The sequence below is a fragment of the Vitis vinifera genome, chromosome 2, assembly GCF_030704535.1.
Source record: "Vitis vinifera cultivar Pinot Noir 40024 chromosome 2, ASM3070453v1".
Classification (NCBI taxonomy): Eukaryota; Viridiplantae; Streptophyta; class Magnoliopsida; order Vitales; family Vitaceae; genus Vitis; species Vitis vinifera.
In genome coordinates, this window is record NC_081806.1 from 5,494,697 (window position 1) to 5,513,956 (window position 19,260).

General features: G+C 36.7%; 1 protein-coding gene across 4 annotated transcripts; it reads right to left on the bottom strand.

Moving 5' to 3' along the window:
* Positions 1–339: 339 nt before the first annotated feature.
* LOC100266068 (uncharacterized) lies at positions 340–17,316 on the bottom strand. 4 transcript variants are annotated; one of them, XM_002267101.4, is made up of 16 exons: positions 16,908–17,316; positions 12,844–14,732; positions 11,872–12,405; positions 11,162–11,320; positions 8,706–9,103; positions 8,026–8,501; positions 7,489–7,541; positions 7,305–7,412; positions 5,424–7,225; positions 5,067–5,175; positions 4,208–4,388; positions 2,511–2,578; positions 2,304–2,419; positions 1,318–2,211; positions 845–941; positions 340–673 (listed from the first exon to the last, which is right to left on the bottom strand). In XM_002267101.4, the coding sequence occupies exons 2-16, from the start codon at positions 14,720–14,722 to the stop codon at positions 657–659; spliced, it is 6,891 nt and encodes a 2,296-aa protein (XP_002267137.3). In that variant the 5' UTR covers positions 14,723–14,732; positions 16,908–17,316; the 3' UTR covers positions 340–656. The 4 variants fall into 4 exon arrangements, with proteins under 4 accessions (XP_002267137.3, XP_019073747.2, XP_059589733.1 ...); XM_019218202.2 differs by having other exon boundaries at positions 8,706–9,124; XM_059733750.1 differs by having other exon boundaries at positions 16,934–17,306.
* Between the last annotated feature and the right edge of the window lie 1,944 nt (positions 17,317–19,260).

Below are 19,260 nucleotides of genomic sequence, written 5' to 3' on the forward strand. Positions count from 1 at the left end.
GCGGTTCTTGCCATTTTGACAAAATAATCCACCATCCGACAGTCATTCACCACTCCTTTTCCTTTAGCAACTGTATGGCTGAATACACAATTGCAATTTTATTCACCCGGACCTATAGCAGTTAAAACGGGAGTCTTTAATTTTTCTTTTGGCCTAATGCGTAAAATGAGCCACCTTCAGTCTCTGTATCCACATAGGAATAACAGTGTGACCTGCCATGGGCTTCAATAAATCATGCAGATTAAATATTAGGCCTTGCCATGAACTTTGGAGAAAATAAAAATTGAGCACGGAGGTAGAGCCGGGGGGGTGGGGGGGGAAGAGATTTGCAAGAATATGGGAAAACAAAGCAGCAAATGTTATGATGGATTATCTGAAAAGCTAGCCTACAGATCTGAAGCCTACATGGAATGTTTCCATATACAACCTAGTAGGATGGAACCTAAGGCAGATCAAATCATAATTGTTTTAACTAAAAATCAATATGAACATCTGCTAACTAGATTTTACAACTTAAGCCCAAGGAAGTGAGAATTTCCATTCCTAGTTTGTTTGCTCCTCTATTTTAAATATACAGGAAAACTATGGTGGGTGTATTTGTCATCAAGTTCCCATTTGAGTTCTTCAGATTGGATTCCCTCACTGTGAAGCTCCCCTCAACCATGGTTATTTCCTGTTAAACAAAGCAGTAGTCAATTTCAGGGTCATTCCCTGTTACAACCAAGTAGGTACATGTGCTTCGGAGATGTGTCCATGCATGAATACCACATGGCCGAGCACCAATTAAGCATTTCTGTGCACTTGGACAAGACCCAATTGAAAAAACTGAATTTTAAGATCTTACCTCTAGAAGCACTCCGGTTCTGGCTTTTGTGTCCTTTGTCATGTGAAACAGAAGGAATCTTTGAGATGATCAATGAGCTTTGCAGTCCTTCCAATAGCTGTCAACAAAAAAGATCAGTAAGTATGCTATACTGAAAGTTAATTAGAGTAGACAGAAGATATAAGTATCAAAATCTCAAAATAACTTCGCATAAAAGAAAATATAAAGATAAGCCTCTGATTGATCTTATATCCATGCAATAATAGTTACTAATGAAGATTGATACATTTCATTATGAAAACATGTTTTTTTAAACATGGCCTATTTTTGTGATAGAAATTAGGCTAATGCTTACATCATGATTGTTTCTATGAAATAATAATCACGTCCAGTCATGAGCACTTGATGCAACAAGAGGCAGCATAAATACCGTACACCGTGTCATATAAACATTTACTAGAAGGAAATAAAAAGTTAAAAGGTCTAAATCTTACCCTTGAAGTTGGCTGAATTCTGCGATTAGACCTACGGGGCTCAACAGCTTCAGGAACTGATTTTCCAGGATTACCATTATAAACTTTCTCCTCTTCAATTTTAGCCAACTTACCACCAGAGGGTGCAAGTTTCCCCTTACTCACCCGTTGAGATTTGACATTTGATACGGGCATTTTCTTAGATGATGGAGCGTCGGATGGAAGAGGTAGAGAAGAAAACAAGATTGGACCCTCTGCTTGCCCCTCAGTGTTAGAAAAGGATTCAAATTCGATCACATTCTGCTTCCCTGATGCATTCTCATCATGGCTAACAGAATCCTTAATATTTGGAAGATTATCTGTCACATTGGTGTCATTTGAAGCAGATGTTCCAGAGGCCAAAAGATTGTCTTTTCGAGGAACTGTTCTACTTGAAACATTCTGTGGCTTTCCGGACCTAATAACCTTGGGCTTGGATTCAACCGCCCTCTTCTCCTTGGAATCAATTTTAGAAGTATTTTTCCATCCACGGGGTCCTGATCCTTGAGGTATCAAGTACTTTGCAAATTTAACAGAATCATTTGCTTCACTAATTTTATTGCTTCTGTCTGCAACATAATGTTTGCTGACTTCCATAAATTTCCTTTTCTTTCCAGGCTTAGGAACGCCAAATATCACTCTTGACCCTTCCTTCTGCAAACCAGTCCGAATCATTCTGGGTGCATCAGGCTTATTCTCATCTCTGGTGTTCTTACCAACATTAAATATTTTGTCATTGCCTGACAAAGCCAGTAATCCTGGCTCTTCAGGTTTCTCATTGTCCACTGCATCAATATTCTTTGACATCTTATCCTTTCCTTTGGCCTCTACTGCTGGACTGCCCAACTTCAATCGCTTTTCCTGTGGTGTATCACCCTGGGCACCAGATATTGAAGTTAATAAACAACTAAGAAGTTTCAATCTAGCATCAAAAGGAATTCAAGCATAAGCACATCTAGATATAACACCTCATGGACAGTGTGGTCATTTTCTCTTGAACTTGACCATTCAATCCATTCCCCATCCTTCCAGATGAGAGATGGCCGAAGATGCCAAGCTCTAACAACTGATGTTTCTCCCTGAGCTGCAAAAGAATCAGAGAAAAATTCATTTTTTAAAACCAAGTAACAAGTGTGTAAATGTTCATGAAACAGAAGTTGAAGAATTGTTCATACCTGAAATACGGACAGTTAACATAGTTTCATCTTTCCGACTCTTTTCCGTGACAACTCCTTCACACCAGCTGACAAATAGTGCTAACAGAAATGAGATAACATACAAAGAAGAAGATATACAACTAAAAGTTGACACAGTAGATGATACCAGACCATTTCAAACAATGATTATGATTGGTGTAAAACATATCCATTGAAGTAAACTTCTGTTTAGGTGCTTAATATATAAGAAGACTCACTTACTTTATTGCACATGGAAATACCATAGATAAGGAAAAAAATAAGAACAATGGACAAGGCCAAGGAGTCCCTATCAGAGAATAAGGGGAAAAGTGGGGGAAAAAGAAAGAAAAAGAACTGTGTTAGGCCCCATGCCTCACCTTAGATGTAAGCAATAAAGTTTTCATAACCAAGGGCAAAGAGAAGAGAGAGAAAAAGAAAAATAAGGAATTATAGCAAGCCTTGCGCCTCATCTCAGATTTGGGCAATAAGGTTTTCATAACAAAACTAGGCCCGAGGAATTCTTTGTAAGTAATATATATGTAACATAATACCAAGTAGATATATCTCATGTAAACATGGACCTAAAAATCCTCAAAAGTTCTATCTTTATCAAGTATAAAATCAATAAATGATAAAATAGAAGTTCATGACCCAACTTAGATTTTTTCTTTTTTGATGGGTAAATAAAAATAATATGACCAAACTTAGATTTTACCAACTTTTTGAAGCATGCTGTAAAGAGTATGCAGCAAAATGCATAAGAACTAGAGATAGCAAAGAAGTAATGAAGTAAAAAATAAGAATTAAGAAAAAAAATCAACCATAAAGGTTTCATGGATCCTAAACACCATGAAATGAAATCAAAATCTTGGAAGGATTTCTTGTTTTTCTTTGCATTTACCATTTAATGCTGTGAACATGGTTCTTTTTTACATTTGTACTTATTTTTAAAAAGCAGCATGGACATCCACTGTCACTGTTTTCTATGTAACTAGATATTGGCGAGACAACTAAACTAAACTTTTAATTTAGCAATTCCCTGCATATTTTTTGCTCCACAAAAAGGTAAAATTCTATTAATACTTTTTTTTTTTTTTCATTTTAAAAATTATTGTTTTCTTCTCTCACATTAATATACCAAAATAACCACCTTTAAATAGTGGCAGAATAGCTTATCCCTTGCATTGTTGGTCAACCACTCGATAGATGTTTTGCTCATTCCATTTGATTCTACTAATAGTACATCATTATTATTTTTATTCGATCAAAGAGAGTAATATTTACAATCCTACTAATGAAGACATAATAGAGGATCAATCATCATAATTTAGAGGGAATAACTACTAGATTCTTTAAAATCATGTTTTTCAATTCAAAGAATGGAGGAATCAATCATAGGGTTATAACAATTGATTCAGTTTTCTAGTTACAATGTTGCTTAAGAGGATAGGTGGATTCGTATTGCAATTGGTGACAGTTTGTATTTCAAATTTAACACAGGGACTACAGGCAGAAGGACCTAATTAAACCCAATAAGTGGGAGCTTCTTTTTCTATCATCTTTTATTTGTTTTTATTATGTTTTATTTATTATTTATTTAGTACAATTTATCATGATTTTCATTCCTTGAAATTTCTGGCTTGTGATTGTTATCCCATCCCACAAACATAATATTTAGTATCATATTGACATACCAATTTTGTACCCATACATCAACTCTATCCCCAACAGACCAAGCATAGTCTCCAATGGCTGCTCTACGTCTCTTCCTTGTTCCTTCAAATTGTATAGCAGTCATAGGATGGGCAAAGCGTATTCTGGGTGGCTTATCTCCTTCACTTTCAAGTGCTACCCATTCCTTTAGCTGCCCTGATCCTGCAGAGATACAAAATAGACATACAAGCCAATTTGATAATGAATAATCAAATGCAACAAACAGATACAAATGAATGAAACAGTGATTTGGATTTTTTTTTTTTTTTTTTTTGGGGGGAAGATAATGTTCTAGAAGGAGAACTCAGGAAACCAAAACTGTCATAAGCAGTGAAGATAATTGTCTTAGTAATATATTCAATGAAGATCAAAAGCACAGGTGTTGCACATACACAAGGCATATGCATGATTTGCCCATACAAAACGCTGTTGAGGGAAGCACTAATACACATGCTCTCCTTTGAATTGCTCCCAACCTAGAAACCATTCGTATGGGCACCTCAAGGTTAATTGATCTAGACATGGATGACCTAAATGAACCACACTGTTACATGTCAGTTAAATGGATAACTACAAAGATCCAGAAACAAACATCTAAAAGGACAACATGACTTGTGAGTTTCCTGATTCCAGGATAAACCTTCCCACAAAGATAGGGCCCTAATACATGCCACTCATTGTCATAAGTACTAACAGAAACTTTTCAGCTTTATAATTTGGCTTGTGCAAAAAATTCTCTAACTCTTGCCTATCAAAAATAGTCCAAATTTTGTGCATTCACAGGCATATATAAATCCACATTCATTTGATTCCCAAAGTGCATTGAATGCAATAGCTTACCTTCATCTGATGGAAGTTCCACATAACACACATAAGCTTTTTGATCCTTCAAACTCAATACATTTGCCGAGAACCACGCTGCCTTAGAACCATCTCCATCTTTGAAAACCTAATACATGAAATCACTATTTTAATAAAAAAGAGAGAAGATAAAACTGCGTAGAACCAACATCAAACCATACACACAACAACAAAAAAGGTAAACAACATGCATTTAAAATTTTCAGAGATGACAAAGTGAATCAAGACTATGACACTTGTAAACTACAATGTCAAGTGAAAGAACTTATGATACTCCACAATCAAAATTATTACAATGCACAAGTAGAAAATTCTAATCACTTTCCAGTTACAAACCTCTACAAGGGAGCCCTCCTTGATGCTGTTCTCTTTCAAATTTTCTGTTGTCCTTTCATATTCATTCTGGACAGCAATGGAATTAGATCTTGATCCAACCTCAGATTCAGGAACAACACCAATGGTTTTGGCCAAGTCAGAAACCTTACGTCCCTTTTGCCCTCTAGAATCCTTTTCACTGCTAGTAACAGAACTTGGCATGCCATCTACCAATCTCGTGTGGTCCTCCACCAACTCCCTGGACATTTCCCTTCGAGTAAGTGGCTTCCCATGGTTCACCATATGTGTTTCTTTCTTATCAGATGGAGTCACTTTGGGATGTTTATCAGGACCTTCTTCAACATTATTATCAGCCTGTACTCTGTTCGTGTTGTTTAATCTGACAACAGGCTCAGACAATACTTGGGAAGCTTTCCAGTAACCCTCTGGACCAGCTTCAACTAGCTCACTTAAAGGCAAAGGATCACCCATAGCAACAATTTTCCCAGCCTGTGAAACTGCTTCTGCGGCAAGTTCAGCAGCTTTTACTATGGCATCCAAATTTTCAGCTCGCTTTGAGGCAGCCGAAGCAGCTTCAACCCTCCTCCTTGCAGCCTCCCTTGCAGCAACAAGAATAGAACTGGAACAGTTGGTTCCATCATCACCCTTCAATATGGAAGCAGGAGTAGCCTTTCCCAAAATACTAACGCCATCAGAACTTTGACCAGGATGAATATTTGCACTTGAAACCAGTGCTTCATCAACCATCAATTTTGCTTGCAATGCAGCATTTGACGCAATCCTAGCAGCTGCCGCTGCTGCCTTTGCAACAGAAGCAGCAGCTGCTATGGCAACAGCAGCAGAAGCTATTTTTGCTTGAACATCTGAAATCAATCCAGAATTCTTTTGCTTATCCAACTCACTCCATACCCCTTGACTATGACTAACTGCGGCAGCAGCAAGAGCAGCAGCATCCTCTGCCTGTAACTTAGCCTCCTTGACTTTACCAAGAGTCTCTTCAGTCAACATACTCCTCTGTTCTGCATCTCGACTCCCTAGTTTCATTTGATCAGATAAGAATGTAGGAGATGCAGCAGCAACAAGTTTCCCGGTATTACTTTTAGAAACCAGGCTTGCAGGAGTTGTGATGGAAACAGATGTAGAAAAATGACTCGTAACAACAGGAATTGGTTCTGTTTGAGATTGAGATGGCAAAGAGATCTGGCTAGGACCCTCAGAAGCAGGAGTCTTTTTCCTCTTTCTAGGCTTTGGGTCAGTACTGGGTTGGCCAGGGGATGCTGTTGCCTTTTTTGCATCAAGAAGAGGTGAAGTCCCAGCAAAAACACTTGTAGGACCTCCACTATGACCCATAGGACCAGAAGAGACATGCTTCACACTGGAAGAATGTGGCACAGTTGACTCTCTAACAGGTGTTAATTTAACTGTTTCTGTTACAGGCAGGGCAGGAAAACGAACACTGGCATCAAGTCCAGAAGTTTGAGAGGGAACCCAGGGACCTGGAAAAGTAGGCTGAGATATCCAAGAAGTGTTATGTCCAACAAAGTTCCTTACAGGCGGAGTTTGATAAGGATGCAATGGAGAAAGTGCCGGATGATGGTCCATAAGTCCACCTCTTGGCAAACCACTGGACTGCATAACATCACCCTGAGTAGAAATACTCCAAAGTGGTGATGGAAGAGGCATCATGGGATTTACAATTGTCGAAGGGGTACCCTTGCTGCTGGCTCTACCAACTGGTGAAGGAATAACTTTACCTTGAAGTGCACCTTGTTGAATGGATGCTTGATCAGGAGTTCTAGCACCTGCAAATATTAATTCCAAAAATGTAGTCAGACACTTGAGCAAACCACAAAGGGAATTTTACCTTAAAACAAGAAGTACCTGATCGAGACTGCAAAGGGGTTTCAGGATTGCTGGGATGGGATTTTTGTCCTTGAAGCCTTTCTACAGAAGCATGCCATGCATTCTCCCACAAGCTCCTTCCACCATCTGAGCACAAGAGATCAAGAATCAGCAACATGTGGGGCCTAAGAGAGTTAAAGAAAATTTAGGAATAAAAACTAACCAGGTGTTCCAAAGGCTGATGCCATGCATGCTTCATCGGGTGCCGTTCCTTGGCTGCAACAGGCAATCAAAACGCAGTTAAATATTTCTTTATATAATAGTCATATATTCTATAGTCTATGGAAAATTCCAAAATTCCCTTGTTATGATCAAATCTGTAACTTGAGATCATGATGAACATTACAATCAACCTCCCAAATACAATCTTATAACTTTTGGTCAGCTTCCCCTTCATGCTATTCAACAACCAAAAACACAATAAAAAAAAGAAGAAAATAGAAACAGCCCGAAATTGGCACACATAATAATAGCCATCAATCTATCAAGTTCTCTTGGTGGGAGTAAGATAACAGGACCCCATAGACTGAACAAAAACAGCCAGTTCTCTTCCCTCCCTTCATGCACACCAGTGTTCTGGCAGTGGTGTATCTAAAGCCAAAGCACCCAGAACTCTTCTTGGTAAACCCTGCTCTCTTTATGCCAAAATGTTATCTAATGCTACATATCATATACATGGAAAACCAAAAAAATGACTTACATCAATGATCCATAAACAAAGATCTGAGCACGCAATTGCACTTGCTGTAAGTCTGTGAAAGGCTGTTGAAATATTGCAGATGGAGAAGCTGAAGTATTCAAATCCGGAAGGTTAGATGTGGGTGTTGTAAGAGTACCACATGATTTTGTACTGCTGCGCTCCATATTTCCAGTGTGTTGCATCTCTTTGGATTGCACATACTGAGTAGCCCCTGATGGGATTGGAGACAAATTGCCAGATTTGTCCACTCTCTCTGGTGGCTGTCTTGCATGAGCTGTATCTTTCACATTGCTGCCTTTCTTAGCAGTTTCTTTCCCAGTTGCCTTGCCAGATGCGCGCTTTGTTTTACGTTCAGTACCTTTAGAACTGCCAGATGCGATCCCTCCAGATGCTCGAGGGCTTCCACGAGAAATTTCCTGTGCCATCTTAGGATCCATTTGGCCTAAGACTGATGTTGAAGGAGATCCCTCGACAATCTTCAAAAAAGAAAGACCAAAAAATTCTTGATGAAGATTATCAGAAAAGAATCAGGACATAATGGTAAAACAAAGAATTAAATGATATGGGATCCATCTAATTCTTCAGAAAAGTGGTATAATGATTTTCTGATAATACTCAGGTAATAACGAAGGAAGCAATCTTTTAAAAACTATAACGACAAAAATAAAAAAGAAATTTACCACAGATGTTTTGCATGCTTGAGTAGAGAATGGTTGCCAACACTTGCCAGCTTCTCTTTCAGACAGATCTGCCAATGCACCCACCTCAAAGGAGAAGCTTCTCTCATCTTTCGAGGAATCATCTTCTTTAGGATCCTGAGACATAGAAGAACCTTTTACAGGAACCCCATCAATTATCTCTGGGACTGGAACATTCTGACCTACAGCACTCCTGACTCCCTCCTGGGATTCTTTTTCACTCTGGGGAAGGTCGATGCAACTAATGACAGTAGGAGAGCCACAATTAGGCTTATCAGAGTCTGCATTGTTCTTCCCACCTTCAGTCACATGAAGCTTAGCATCATGTTCTGAGACTGACACAGCACTGAAGGAACCTTCATGGCCATTTAAAGCATCACCTGCAAAATCAGAATTCCAATCTGGTTGGAATGATTCAAGATGGAATTAAGGAACAATTGATGCTGAGATTCAACATTGTTACCCCAGTCCCAAGGACGTGTTTGGTCAATAAAACAGTTGCTAAAGTCCTACAATTACCTAAGGGAATTTACACCACACACATTATCTGAATCCTATTTGGAAAAAAGAAAAAAAAATCTACAATTTGCTTTTTCTAAATCCCACCATGGCCGATTAAGTTTCTCTAATCCAGTTAAATGTTATAGCTTTATTTGGAACCAAGTACCGCTATTTTCATGCGAAAGTTGTCCATAGTGTTGCTCTCTTTTTATTCTTTTTCCACAGTAATGATTTCTTTGTTTCCCTTCTCCTTTCTCATTAAGTAACGACAAGATGGTGAATGGAATTAGCAAAGCTCCAATCACAGGTTTCAGTAAAGACAATCATCTCATAAAATAAAACAGTAAAAAAGATATCAACACAGCAAAGCAAAAGATACAGCTCAAAATGGCATAATATCCCCTACGAAGGGCACTAAATGTGAAGCTCCTTGCATAAATTATTTTGACTTTACATCACACCCTGCACTGTACGCATGCAGTACAGGACGAGTTTGTATGGACAATACATTCAGAGGGATGGACTGATCTGCATGGCAGTTGACTGGAATCTTCTATAGAATTCAATAATATCAGAGGTAGTTAGATATTTTCTAGGATGCATGTAGACAGGTCAAGAGGATAGTTTCAAACTGTTTGTTATTGGGATCCACGGATCCATTACTCTGTCTACTGAGGCTATATAAGGAATCATCTCAATTAAGTTTGATATATATAGGCACCAGAGAGTCTTTTTGAGATGGGAGAGAACCTCCCTTCAGCAGGAAACCACTATGGTGACATACACCAAATATTGAGTAATTTGATAGAGTTGAGCAATTCAGATATTGACTGCCATTTGATAACTATTTCATGTTTAGATCATAATATGATTAATAATTTAATAAGGCGATTCATAATTAACTGTATGAAGCTATGGGTTATAATTTTGAATAAGAACTTATTAATAAGATCATACATAAAGGTGCATTTGTCATCAGAAGTTGGTTGGAACTTGACTAACACGAACTTAACAAATTAAGGTGCCGCAAACTCTATCTTGTGGAATACGCGTCATAAATGATTAAAATTTGATAGACAATAGCACAAAATTGGGTTTCCAGATCCTATGATTAAGTCAAACACTTTAGTCAAATTACACCCACATCCCCAAAAACAAAATTAAAAGGGATGAAAAGCCCTTTCTTCCATTTGCAATTGTCCATAAATTGACCAAATCACAGCTCTCCACAACTGAGTTTTCCATCATTGTGCAACACCAATTTGGCTTCTAAGAAAAACTAGGAACATCAATGGTGAGCTTAATCAGGTAACAAAGCCAGGCTGGTTTATTGGAACAGGTTGATAACAAATGTAACTGGATTCAAGTCTATAGACCAGTTTCAAGTTTAGATAAAGCTTTAGCATATTATGCAAGTGTTTCCTTCATTCAATGAACATAGATTACACTAATTGAATGTACTCATTTGTTGTATTAGGAATTAGGTAGGAGATGGGACATATAACCGGGTACAGAAATTGGGTTCAAAATATGTCATCACTATGTCCCTTTACAATTCATGGGTAAACAAGTTCAATGAACAGAGAGAGGACACTGAACATTTTTTGTTTCTCCCATTTTGTATCAATGACAGAGTTGCTTTCCACTGTTCTCAACTTGATGGTCAAATAGATTTTGTATTTGGTAATGGATGATCGGGTTAAAAACATCCATGGATGAACAGTGTATGTGGAAAGATTGCATTTGTCATAGTCTCTGTTTATATATTAAGATCAACATAGTTAAACCCAAATTCTGTCATATCCCACCCCCTTACAACCAAAGTAAAGAAAAATGAAGGCAAAGATGAACAGAGGAAATGACAGGCAGAAACTATTAATAGTCTTAGTTCTAAAGAAGGATGAATAAGAAGGATAAATCATAATGTATCAACTCACTTCCAGTACTTGAGACAGCTGTCTGCTGACGCTTATCTCCAGACACTGAAGGAGCTCCATTTTCCTCCTGAACTTTTTGGCCAATATCAGAGCAAGAACCCTCCAAGGAGAAAGGCACAGGTGGTGTAAGCATGTGTCCTTTTCTTGAAATTTCCACATCTGACAAAGAAATGTAGGCATCAGTCATACAGAGGTTCAATATCAGGACAAAGGAAAACAATTTGAGAAGAAAAACTAATATTTCTCCATAGAAAATTCCATATCACATCAATTCAAACAACAAACACAATAGGCCAGTGCAGAAGGGCAGATAGACGAACATAACCACACGCATTTGGGATAAGTAACACAGTGCCAATTAAAAACGATAGATAGAGCAAGCTGAGATTGGCCATGTGCAACAAAGACTTAAAAGTAAAAATGCAATGCTGTTTAGAATATCTAGACGAACAAGGCAACAAGGACTAGTAATGTGGCAGAGCCAGAGAAAAATGGCAGGATGGATATGACTTGAATGGATCATAACAGCTGGAGTAGTTTGGCAAAGTAGGATGTCCTGGCAGTTCTCAATAGGTAAGGAATAAGGTTTTAATTTGAGGTAATTATTAGATATTGACTAGAGATGCCACACATCTCAGAAAAACTTAATTTCAAATTTACTAGATGAAAAAATGATACAAGAAAAAACAAATATAAAAATAAATGTTCACCTGTAACTTTTAAGGAAGCCTCATCAAAGCCCTCTTTTGTGGTTGCTTCTTCAGAAATTTTAACAAGTACTGCTTCAGCACCATCACCCTCTTTCACTGTTGAATCACACAGAACAGGGCAGACTTCCAACTTCTTAGACTCTTGATCATCTTTGTCAGTGATCATTGCTTGAGGTTCATTCTGGCTCACTGCATTAGAAATCTCCATCATTGGCAAAGATGAATCGATTGTCTCAGATGGCCTCTCTCCAGCAGTGTCACAACATGCATCTTTTTCATCAGAAGCTGAAACTGTCTTACTTCCCACTTGAGAATGCTCGATCCCAGCTGATAAACTTACTTCCACAGAACCTCCATCTGCAACTTCTTCCTTTCTATCCAAGTGAGTAAGCCCCACTATAAGTGAAGGTGGTTTCCCATCCTCTTTATGGACAAAAGAATCAATAGTGCTAACACCTAAACCAGAAGGCAAGGAAGAACCATCTAATGTTTCATGTGATGCCAAGTCAGTATCTTTCAAGACTACACCTGGTGCTGCAGAAGAAAAATAAGAGGAACAGAAGAACAGTTAGAAGATCCAGCAAATTTAGGGCATGTCTGAAAACTGTTCTTGAACACAGTTTTTTATTTTTTAAAACAAAAAACACTTTCTAATTCTAAAAACATGTTTAACAAAATTTTTTACTGAAGGCAGAAAATATGTTGTTTTCTTAGAACAAATTTTAGGTTTTTTCAAATGTCCTTTGTAGAGTGTTCTAACAAACAATTGGCATATGGAGTTTGGGAACTTTTGCATTGTACATAAAATCAACAATACCTGCATGGAGAAAGACATAAGATTTTGTTCTTCAAAACAATTGAAAATTGTTTCTAAGAACTGATCTCAAAAACTGTGCTTTAAGAACTGTTTTTGAAAATATTGCCGAACAAGCCTTAGATTTTAAGGATCAAAAATAAAGATTTCATGTGCACCTGGTTCATTCCTAGAAGCAGCATCAGATTGTAATCTAGGAACTACCACCTCATTTTCTTTGCTACATTCACCAATAGGCAATGATCCACCAATCTCATGTTCCATATTACTCAAATCAGTACTCAACTTCACATTCCCCTCCTCAACAACAGGAACATCTGAATCAAAGTTATGAATACCACTCTGCCTGGAGACTGCATTTTGAATGCGTATTTGAATAGACTCAGATGGAGTGGAAATTGGAACATGGTCTCCAGCATTTAGATCTTCTCCATGAACTCCAAAAGCAACATTTGCACATTTTACATTTTCAGTTGTATGTGATTCCCCACACAATTCAGCTGAAGAAGATACCACAAGCTTACTAGAAATATCTCCCTCGTGATGGCTTCCACTTCCATCACAATTACCTTCAGAAAGTTTATTGGTTTCCTCAGATAACAGAGAAGTGTCCAAGTGACTGGTTGAAATCTCACTATTCAATTGGTTCCCACTTTCCAACAAATCATCCTTTTTCTTCACAAAACTGCTCTTTTCATAAGTCAGCTGCACATGAGAGTCCATCTTCTGCTCTAATATGGCACAATTTTCTGCATTTCTGTTGCTGACCTCAACAGCATGCCCTGAAAAACTACTCTCACCTTTTGAAGCAATGGGTGAGCCCCCATGCATATTTACTGTAAATTGATCAACCATTTCTGCGTCTTTTGACAAGACCACTTCACATTTGCTCTCCTGAACAGATTCCTTTACACCCTCGCTGCATCCTTCCACAACATTCAGTTCAGAATCACTCTTCACGATCGTACTAGAAGGTCCCTCCACATTACTAGTACAAGTTTCAACAGCATTTCCTTCTCCCCTAGATTCTTCAGAGTCCAAATAGAGAGGGTGCTCCAAGTTACCAGCACCACTGTCAACTAAATTTCCCTCCAGAACTTTATCATTCATTTGGTCCTCCTTGCTCAAAACATTGTGCTCCTCTCCATCCACATCATTATCTTTCGATAAGGCATCCCCACTACCATGACTAATATCATTTATATGATCTGGGGGAGCCTTTTGATTGTTCAACTCCTCAGCACTTGTAATGACATTATGCATAGAGGTGATTATATTATCAACTTGCATCCCAGAAGCAGAAAAATCGTCCTGAGTATTGTTATTCAGGGATTCATTAACCAAAGTATCAATTTCCCCTTGATTTGCATCATCATCTTTGCTATCAATTAACATATTTCCCTCAGTGACAGGTAAGTCAGTGGAACTTCTGTAAGCCAATGAGTCACCTTCACGAGTTTGTGACGTATCCTCAATCTGAGGTAGTTCTTTTCCTGCATCTTTGTTTAGAACAGAAAAACTTCCCAGAAACTCATCTGGGCGTATTGTAGGTCCTGAATCTATAACATTACCCACGTTAGAAAGATTGCTATTATCTGGTTTCAGATTATGCTCCATTTGCTTAGTTATGCTTCCCAACTCATCACAGGCACCTGAGTCCTTGACAGTAGTTTGACCTGGAACAATTTCTTCCTGCCCAACAGATTTTAATAGCATTTCAACAGATTCTGAGGACGTGGCCTCAGACCAAACATTGTTCCGCCTGGATATAGAGCAAGATTCTGCAGCACTTGAACTAAACTCTATCCCACTACTTCCCCGAGAGAAATCCTCAATCCACTGGTTGTCTTCTTGACTTTCAATGCCAAGAAAAACCTCAGTTTCAACCAAACTATCAAACCTTAGATGCCCCTGGAGGCTGTCATCAAAATCAAACTTGGGAAGAGCATATGGCCCTAAAACAGGAGGAAATTTGGCACTCCCTTCACCAGCTAACCGAAGATTTTGGCTTTGAAAATCATTGTCATCATAATCCATGGGTGTATCCCTACAAGGAAGCAAAGGTTAGATGAGGAGAAATTTGCATGGGTACATCCATGCACTTGCATGTGTGAGAGACAAACATAGAGGGAAAGAGGGATGGAGAGTATTGTAAAGATATGCATAAGTCAATCTCAAAATTCTGGAAGTGTACAGCAAAAGAAAGATGTTGATACTTTATTGCTGCATATCACTGATTTATATGCTAACATGTCACTTCTTAATTATTAACATGAAACAACAGTAATTGCCTTTCAGAAACCATTTCAACCATAATGTCAAAATTATTACCGACATAAATGTTGAACCACCATCATAATTTATCTCTTCAAAAAGGAAGAAGCAAACTAATGTAATTGACACGCCCTCTAATTGAATGTTTAACCATGCAGCTTACACTACACTACTCAGAGATTGCTATAATTATATATTCAAAAATTAATGAGTCATAACTTATTTCCATCTATAAATTATTATAAGTAATGTACTCAACAGTACATGTTTGCCATGGTCCATGGTACTATGCATGGGAAAAGCTCAAAGTAAACCATTGACATCAGATACTGAGATTCAATCACAGTTCCAAAAACAGAAGAATTATCAGCTAAGAATCCCTACTACAGTGGGATCAATCTGAAATGAACCCAAATAGGAATGTTGATACTTTATTACTGCATATTACTGATTTAATATGTGCGTGGGAACGGTTCAGATTACTGTAACATTAATGTTTGAAGGTTTTTTTTTTTTTTTTAAATAGGCAAAATGAGGACATGTATTAAAAGTGCCTTAAAGAAGGCAAAGCAAGTACAGCGACATATACATAAATACATATATACAAACACATGCCATGCACAAACGCATATATATAGAAGTACGGATCAGTCTTTGATTCACAAATTGCTGGGTGAACTTATCTTGAACTCAAATCTGATTTTCATAATCCCATTTACTAAAGTTATGGACAACTCTGGATAATCAAATATTTCATTTTCATCATACTGCCGAAAGTTTACTAATGCTGTGAGAGTGAACCTACATCACTCCTTTCTTGAAAAATTGGGAAGATGAAAGGTCATTCCACATTACAGCTTGTTAGGTTGCTAGGTCAACCATGCCATGTGAGCATGAGACAAAGTAATGAGACCAATCATACGCAGATGCAATTTAGTAAATTAAGAAGTACAAATTAGCTCTATTTGCTGAATTGAGCATTGGAGTTGGTCAGGTTACAACTTTAAAGAAATTTGATAGCACAGTCCAATTTTCATACTTGCCTCATAAAATTGGAACAAGAAATACAGATCATAAGAGTATAATCAAAACAAAATATGCATATCATAAGCATAAGACGTGGACTTCAGAACCGAACATACTAGTGATGACACTTAAAATACATTTTTTAACAAAAAAATATTTTGTAGTCACTGAAATCAAGAACAATCGCACATGGTAATTTGTGTTCCATACAGCTGGTCAGAACCCTAATCGACCATACAATGTGCACGTGAAAAAGAAAAACCAGCAGGTGCTATCCAGCAAATAAAGTATACTACTAGCTCTATCGTTCCAGGTTAATACTAAGTTTCTCAAATCTCGCAGACTAAGGATATCTGGTTAATACCAATTTGTGGCCTTTGCCTGCTGTAACAGCAGACAAGCATAAAAAACATATATCATAGTAGAGATTGGAGAACTGAACACGCTAGCAATAAAATTAAAATTTGTTTTCAAAGGAAAAATATGTTTGGGAGGGCTGAGAAACAAGAATCATAGCAAATCTGTCACTGCCAAGCTTAAAATCAGACGCACCCCAGGTGTGTTCCAACTATAAGAGCAACCATATTGCACCAAAAACCCTAATTCGGACCAATCGGGAAAGCCCATACACCCCACCCTCCAAACACTATAAAAAACAAAAAAAGAAAACAATTTTTTTCAATATATTCTTATCATTTTAGAGCATAACAATAAAAAACCTCCTTCAATGCCTTAATTACAATATCTACCCCAATTCAAATGTGCAAACCAAAAAAGAAAACTTTTTTCGAACTCGGAACACCATTTCACACAAATTAACAAGAAAATACTTCATTTTTCGCTCTAATCACACCCTCCTTCTCCGCACATACATGTATAGGAAACAAAAACCCTATCAACAAAAAGAGGAAATGAACAGTACCAGAAGAAGTAAGTCTAGGACGCTACCTCCCTCCATCCGGTGACGAAATCCCTCCAGTTGACTCAACTGCACCCCAATCGTACGCTCATCGAGCCTCCACAACCCCTAGGGTTAGACTGATCTCGGGCTTCGAAAAACGTGAACGCAGCCTCGTACGACGAAACCCTAATTCCCAGACCTAATAGGGAAAAGTCAACAGTCGACGGAGACAGTACCAGCCGGAATCTCAGATTCTCCGGCGGATCGAAACAGACTTTCCGGCCAAGAAGAAACGACAAGAAAGAGAGAGATAGAGATAGAGAGGAAGAGAGAGAAAGAGAAAGGATTTTCTAGGTTGGTTTGTTTTCAATTTTCTTTTTGTCTCTCGGGAAAGTAATGAGAGAGAAAATGTGTGATCCTGATCGAATTTCAAAAAGTGGGGCATTCTCAGCTGGATATAATCGGACGGGTATAAACTTGGGGAATATGACACGTGTTAGCGTCCCATTAGGGAGAAAGGAGTACGGACTGAGAAAACCTTCTGAGTGTGACTCTACTGCGGTCACACAGCAATGGTAACAGCCACTCCTTACGCCGTCCACTACACTTCCTGATTTGGTGAAACGAAGGAAAGAAGGGTGGAGATGGGGCTGTGATTGGAGATGGTGGGAGCAATCTGTGAGGGTGGGTTCCTTTTTATCGTTTTAGAAATAGATCGATGCATATCATTTGAAGTCGACGTGGCATAAAAGCATAAGCACAGGTGGCAATCATCGAGGGAAAGGAAGTAGCATGATTGGAGTGTTATGAACCGTTGGATCCCGTATTTAAGCCTTTCGGCAGAGGTCCTCTTGTCTTCTTAGCCTTTGAGCTTTGATTTATGAGAGGGTCTGATGCCCTGTATTCGAAGGACGGTACGTGAATAAGAAATTTCGACTTATCGATTCATTTATTTAACCACTGCGTTACAATTAAAACCATCCTACAGCCAACGTCATTAGCAACATTAATTGTAATTTTATGAAAAAATTTATAATTAATGATTATTTTTATTCATTTTTTAGACTCTATTTTTAATGATTATTTGATATTTACTTACGTCATATCATTTGGTCCATCTTTAAAAAAATTTAAATATGTAATGATTTATTATTGGTTTTATTGTATCTTTAAATAGATTATTCCAAAAAAAAAAAAAAATGGTCATTTGGATTTTTTATTTTTTTATTTTTTAAAACAAAAATAACAGTAAATCTTATTTAAAATATGATTAATTGATTAAAAATAACAAAATAATTCTCATATCTATGAATTTAACATTTTTCTTATTTTTTTCTTAAGAATAATCAATTTTTGAAATAAATATTCTTAATTATTTCAAATATTTACATATAATTAAAAAAAATTCTTATTTTTACAAGAAATAAATAAGGGCTTTTTTGTCGATATATGACAAAAAAATGATAAAAAGTTAGATTTCTAAAATTGGGTTTTCAATTACCATTTTAATCAAATAACCCTTTAAAATATAAGAATTAAATTTTAGTATTAAAAATGTAATAGTTTTTAAAAACCTTTATAAGATAAAATTTTTATTACCTCAAGTTTTAAAATGATTTTTAAAGGATACGATAATAAATTCATACATTTTTACATTAGAGTTTCCAAATTTCACACAAGAGTTACTACTATTTCCAATTTTTAAAAATAAAAAATAGAAATGTGAATGTTTTCTGATTGATTTATATTTTCTTAAAATAAGAAATAGTAACAACTTTTATATAAAATATGGTAATATATATATATAAACTTAATTACTTTATATTTTTTTAATATTATTTTACATTTAAGTTAATAAAAATTTGTTAATGTTTCGATTTTTTGTAATAGCTTCAAAAAGTATTATATTTTCAAAGTAAGTTTTAACGTGTTGTTATATTTTATATATAAATTACCATTATTTTCCTTTTTAAAAATATAGAAAACATAAAACAAGAAGTGTATAAAAAAAAACAATGCAATTTCGTACCATCCATTGTTTTATGAAAGAACTTTTAGATTTGAAACTTGTAAACTTCTTTTATTTGAAAGTGCTTAGAATAAAGTAAAATATATTACAAAAATATATATGAAGAGAGAGCAGTGACACTAGGACTAAGACACAATCCAAACTCCTCGGAAGATAGTTATAAGAGAAAGGAAAATGGTAAGATATCAAAGCTTAAATTTGGACAATATGTATAGTAAAATTTATTTCATTAAATAAAAGTATAAATAAATAGAATTAAAATATAAAAATACAAATAAGTAAGATTAAGGTATATACGTGCAAATAAATTAGGCTAAGATACAAATAATATGATATAAAAATGTA